Source organism: Branchiostoma lanceolatum, chromosome 8 (assembly GCF_035083965.1).
Source record: "Branchiostoma lanceolatum isolate klBraLanc5 chromosome 8, klBraLanc5.hap2, whole genome shotgun sequence".
Lineage (NCBI taxonomy): Eukaryota > Metazoa > Chordata > Leptocardii > Amphioxiformes > Branchiostomatidae > Branchiostoma > Branchiostoma lanceolatum.
In genome coordinates, this window is record NC_089729.1 from 11,065,268 (window position 1) to 11,071,597 (window position 6,330).

Consider the following 6,330-nt stretch of genomic DNA (forward strand, 5'->3'; position numbering starts at 1 on the left):
CTTGTCTGTCGGAGTCTTCCCAGCATCACAACTCGTACTTGCTGTTTCAACATGAAAGAATTTATCATCACACTTTTCGGCATACTGTCACCCGCTGGCTATTGTTTTCGCGAAAAACTTGCGAGGCCTTGTCCGCATTGATGAATAGTCAATATTTCTAAGTACAATGTACCAAGCTATTTCTAGTCAGTTTTTATTTCTCGGGCAAGGGAATCGCTCTTTTTGCTAGAAAATAAGATCTTAAAACGTTATCTACAAAATCACAAGTAGGGTGCCAATCACATCGGAAATGTGTAACATTACATGTCATGTATGAAAATACATTTTCCTCAAAAACAAGTTTGTAAAGTTCTGAGGACTAGTCACCTCGGTGTATGGAGGTATTGTTTCAGGTGTATTTGTTTGGTTGTCTATGTTTCCGTAGTTATTTCCATATTCTATATATTGACACGTCTCACACGGAGTGCCAAGAACTGGGGGAAAACGGTCATAGCTGCACACCTCTTCACAAAGTGACAGGAGGTGAAAACAGGTCAGAGTGACAGAAAGAAAAGCCATTTATCAACCTTGGCTGACAGCTGACAGTCATTCCAGGTCATGGGGTTAATGGAAGAGGTTTTATCTATTAGTATTTACAACACAACCAGGGACACTTATTCAAGATAGAATCCACAGATATCATAGACCGCGAACGCCGTTGGTTCCGTTCGAACGGGGAGTTAGAGAAGCAATATATGAGAGAATGTACAATCCAATCCTCAACAGGAAAGGAGGTCTACGCATCGAACTTTCAGGCACTTTGGATAACGTGCTGCCCTCCCCCGACCCGACCCCGACGAATAATATAAGCTCCTAAAACAACAGGAGCTAATTGAGTCATAAGCATACAACCTTGTCTTGACTTACTATTCTATTGAACCATCTGAAATTGTCTTCACTTCATGAACATATCTATTCAGAGGTTTAGTATAAAACCTGGTTCTGTCAGATGTTTCCTTAGTCACTGATGAAAGATGGCGGATGTTGTCTGAAACGTCTGTTTCAAAATTTTATTCAGTTGCTTGAGTAACTACATTTTTGGCGGTTTACATTTGGTCTGTCTGTTTATGCTTTCGTCGTTATAGATACTTGCGATAGAGCACAAGAAACTAAATATCTAACGGAGGTATGAGACCTTCGAACTCTTTCTTGCTTCTGAGTTTCACTGTTTATTCAACTTGCTATTCAATATGTGGCTTGACGTATCGATTCTTAGCCTGAAGAGATCTATGATGAGAAATATTTTCCCCGGCGCAGTTGATTTGAAATGACGCCATGTGATATCCTTGGTGGCATGCAACGTTTTGTTCATGGCGTATACCTGCTGATTTGATGTATTGTCTGCTGTTGTATTTTTTCTTACCCCCCACAGTAAAAAGCATTCATACCAAAGAAACAATACCACACAAGCACATACACACACACGCACACACAACAAATGCACAAACAACATACCCAAAACTCCACACACGCAATGCACACATACATACGCACACATCATTCCTACCATGAGAAGTGCATGCTAAAATAATATATGTATTGTATGATACACTCACAATATGTCAGCCTTTATGGCATCATGCAGACAAATTGATAATCATTCAAAGAAATCATTTTGTACATATTTGTCTTTTATTCCTCAAGTATGAGTGACAAATAAAAGCATCCGTAGAACAGACAACAATCATAAGTTCATTATCATATCAACAAAATAAGTAAACATGGAACACACAATAGTTGCTGTCATCTTCTGATATCTCTACAACTGCAACAACTATTTTTAATAAACGAATTAATGAAATGTCAAAGGCCAGAAAATGAAGTATTTTGACTTGATTCAAACCATTTTACAGTAAATCTCATTAAAATTGTACATGTTCAGTCATAAGAAGAGCCAAGCTTACTGTGTAAATGTGTGACATTACAGTAAATATAAGTGGTAGCTCATACTGCATTTAGCCTGTCTATATTTCATGCGCTAATCGATTAGAAGATACCGTAAATTCATCTACTTTCGTGGTAGATTTATCTTGTGATAGAATGAAAATGGAGTCTTCAAATTTGTGGTTGAAACAATCCTGTAGTACAATAGTCATATGAGAGAGACATATGCGTATGAATTTTCGGTGGAGAGGTCACAAAAATAAAACCACTGTGAAAGTTTCAGGATTTACAGTACACTACCACATAATTAGGCATTTATCATTTAGTATTAAAAATAATATTAGTCTTTCTGCATTCTTTGTATCATTCTCTTCTATACCTCACTAAGTGATATGATTGTTAAATGCTGCTCATATTAAAACACACATTTTCTTGAAGTGGCTTGAATTAACTGGCATTAGGGCATTCTATCATTCATAAAATCTTTACATAACAATATTATTTTCTGTGGTGGCCATGAAAATACAAGGTTCTATAATTTCAACACTAGGGTATAAAGTTATTAATATTATACATTGCAATAAACAGAACAGCTGTATCCTGTATATATAATTGAATTTGTCAATAAGCAGTTGTTTTATCTTAGTTTGAATGATGTGTACATTTTGCGACTGCAAAAGGCTTTCTCCATACATAAGTAAGCTATTGGAAAATTGACCATTCCATGATAGTGCAGCTTTTATGGGTATGTAATTGTTCAGGGAGGCAGAAAGATATAATTGTTCAAAAATCCATCTGTTAGAATTTTTAGCCCTCCACCTCCGAAAACCACATGACGACATGTAGATGATCTCAGCAAAGATATGCTTGTGTACATACATGTAAGAGGCAAACAATTAACAATCTCAGGGTTGATGCTATGGGCTCAGAAATGTAACCTTCAATGTCCAATTTTTTCTTGTAGAAACATATTAGCAGTATCATTGTTGGTGTAGAGAATATATCTCACACAATGTATATACATTCTTGTTCATTTTGACACCCTTCATGACTATCTTCTGGTTAATTCATCAAAGATGTGGACATGGGAAAAGTGATGTGTGCTAGAAACAGGGTTTCCTCAGCATTTGCCATTAAGTTTTTGACAGAATCTCTTTTTCACCTACGGACAAAACTTATGCCAAGTCTGTCATCTTGACACACGAATTTGGTGCATTGAAGATGAAAAAGATTAGAGTAGGTCACATCAGAAGGAAGGGAGCATGCATTTGCTGAGAGGCCGGAAAAAATCTAGGGCTTGGGAAAACACTGGTGTGATACCCAGTGCAAGAAACCTTGCATACTATCTGAAGGGAAAACCCTAGTGTGATACTCGGTGCAAGAAATGTTGTACAGAATCTGCAGAAAAAACCTGGTGTGATACCCATTTGCAAGAAATGTTGTACATATATCTCCAGGGATAGATTTCAGACATCTTTTTGTATATACAGGTGCACTGACAGTGACTGACGGACAGTTAGCCGAAGATGGCCCCACAGTTGGGACATCTCCTCTGTCTCAGCGCAAGGCAGCACAGGAGCCCGATCGGGAAGAAAGCGATGGCGCAGCAGATCCCGAGACACGTGTAGTCGTCTTCCAGGACGCCAACTCTGCACGCCGGGCACCCACCTAGGAGAGGGAGCGGGGCAAGAAAACTCTTCAGCTCAGAGCAGGAGAAAGTACATACAGTTTACTCAAGTCAAACATTTTGAGACATACTTGAAAAGAATCTGATTCAGGACTCAAAATTCACTTTTGAGACTACATGTACATTGTAGGTGCACTAGTGCACCTAGCTTAAACTAAAGATTAAGGTGGACAGAAAATCTGAACTGAACGAAATAAAGTTCAGCAAAATCTAATTAGAAATGTTACATGAGCTTAAGCCATACAAACATTACGATGAATCCAAATTGTTTAGCTACATGTACTGTACATGTGTTTAAAAAAAAAATGTAAATGTCAAGAACATGGCGTACACATGTACTAGAGTACCGTAAATGCAGAAAAGTTTGCAGTGATTTTATGTGGTATTTTTTTCTGATACTGCAGCAATGTGACTATAGCGCTGCTGCAAACTTAAAACCACCACAAGCCCTCCATTTTCGCCCTAGCGCAAAATACAAACCATGCGAACTTAAATGTATTTACAGTATATCAATCATTGATACTAGTAGTACCTTTACAAATGTAACCCTACACAAATACAATGTATCTAGGTGCATACATGTAGTCAAAAATTTGGTGCAAAGCTACAATTTGGGGTGCAGAAAAGTGCATATAAACCCAGTATTTTGAGCCCTGATTCAATATCAGTCTGGTCTTAATACTCTTATGCATACAAAATTGGTGTGTTAGAATAACACCAAAATGTGGAACAAACAAACAAACACCCACCTACTACCACCACTGATGTTGTAGGCTGTGGCTGGACTGTGACTGTTGTCTGGGTGCCCATGTACGAGGGTTGTGACATCCCCTGGGGTAGGGGCTGGTACCCCGGGGGTGCCCCTGTGCCGTACCCCCCTGGGTACCCGGCCTGCTGTGGCTGGTACCCCTGCCCCATCTGTGCATACCCCTGGTTCTGATACCCACCTGTGGACGAAATAAAACATTGCAATCAGAAATAAAATACAATACAATGCAATACGATACAGCTACAATGTACGAAGCAAGGTAGTCTTGTCTGGGGGGTTGCTGATTTGAATCCCTAGCAGGCCCCAATGCTGTGCCCTCACTTGACTCAAAATGAAAAGGAGTACTAGCTTCGGATAGGGATTTCCTCTTGGATGGACCGACTCCCATGTTTGAGGAGAGCCACACCTCGAGCATGTTAAAGATCCTACCACGATTATCAAAAAAGAGAAGGGGTCCTTCCTGGTCTGCTAGTAAGTGCATCGAACCTTACAGTCATGTCTTATACATCATGTAGCTACTGTACAAAACTGGTGTGTTACCCTTGAAATTGCTTTACCGGTTACGTGAACATTACTAAACAAAACAAAAAAATAGCATCACAAAGTTGTATTGTAAGTCGCGCCACTTGACCTTTTGCAGCATGGTAAAAATATCTTTTTTACTTATTTGCAGTATCATTGAGTTTGAAACAATGACTATGATAATAACACAACGTAAAACAGAGAATATGTGCATGGTGTGATGCATATCAGTTAAACTGCTAAATATGTAATTTTGATAAATGTTTTATACAATTTATGCTACAAAAGTTAGGGATTGACTATTTCAAAACTTTGTGGGGGTGTAGACACCCGGCAAAAATTGTGGTTCTTTTGTTTGGCAAGAACAAACAAGGACATAGACAACAGAACAATTCAGCCTGATGCAATTCAGCAAAAAAAGTGCAAAGAAACAACAGGAAGAACAAAGTCCACTCTTTTAGTTCAGGTGTTACTGTGTATCATGTGATGTTATATCATATAAAATGATTGTATATGTAGGTCCCCAGGGACTCGATTACTCATAGTCACATGCTACATAATTTGATACACAAAATTCTTGCATTGTCCAGTTCTTCACCAATAGTTCAAATTCTAAGAATCTATCAATTTAAGGCCAACTAAAATAAAGTTTGTGTCCACAGCCACAATATTATAACTCTAACTGAATAAACAAACATAACTTGTTGAAATATGTAAGTATATATATAACGTTATGCTTGAACACTTGAAAGATATTGAAGATATGAAAGACAAAGGGGAGCCAAAGTGTTTGTTTATTACAGTTATCATGTGTGGCATATCTTTATATATCCCTCTACAAACAATTATCTTAAAAATCTAAATATGAAAACGATACTTTGACATACAACTCACAAATTATTGTAACTTCCGGAAGTTAAAATTCCCCAAGAAAACACTAAAACATGTTCTTGTTTTCCTTGTTTACTTAGAGTAAAAATGTAACAGTTTACCGTTGTATGCTGGTGGCGCGTATGGTGGTGGTTTGTCCGACATTATGGAATGTTAGTTAGAAGGACTCAGGATCTACGGAAAGAGAAAATCATTAATCAAACAACGAACAACATAAAAAATGTGCAAAAAGGCCAGCTGGAATTCGGGCGCGAATCAGCTGATACCATGAGGAAGTATGCGTCAAATTTCAACATCAAATATTCACTTTCCTAGTTAAAATTGGGAAACATATTAACGAAAAACTGTTCATAAAGCATAACAAGGATGTACTTACCAAACAACACGACTTAAAGAGCTAAAACTAAGCCTAAAAGTTAGCCCAAATCTAGCGCCAACTTCTTCTTCTTTCCTCCTGCCTGCACTTGAATTACGTCATCAGGTCATAAGACTTGAGTCACGTGGGCTTCAAGATCTCGCGATAACTTGGAGTGTTACC

General features: G+C 38.2%; 1 protein-coding gene across 1 annotated transcript; it reads right to left on the minus strand.

Moving 5' to 3' along the window:
• Nucleotides 1-1,649: 1,649 nt before the first annotated feature.
• Nucleotides 1,650-6,304, minus strand: LOC136440896 (membrane protein BRI3-like). Its single transcript, XM_066437061.1, has 4 exons — nucleotides 6,169-6,304; nucleotides 5,894-5,966; nucleotides 4,360-4,557; nucleotides 1,650-3,591 (listed from the first exon to the last, which is right to left on the minus strand). The coding sequence occupies exons 2-4, from the start codon at nucleotides 5,934-5,936 to the stop codon at nucleotides 3,440-3,442; spliced, it is 393 nt and encodes a 130-aa protein (XP_066293158.1). The 5' UTR covers nucleotides 5,937-5,966; nucleotides 6,169-6,304; the 3' UTR covers nucleotides 1,650-3,439.
• Between the last annotated feature and the right edge of the window lie 26 nt (nucleotides 6,305-6,330).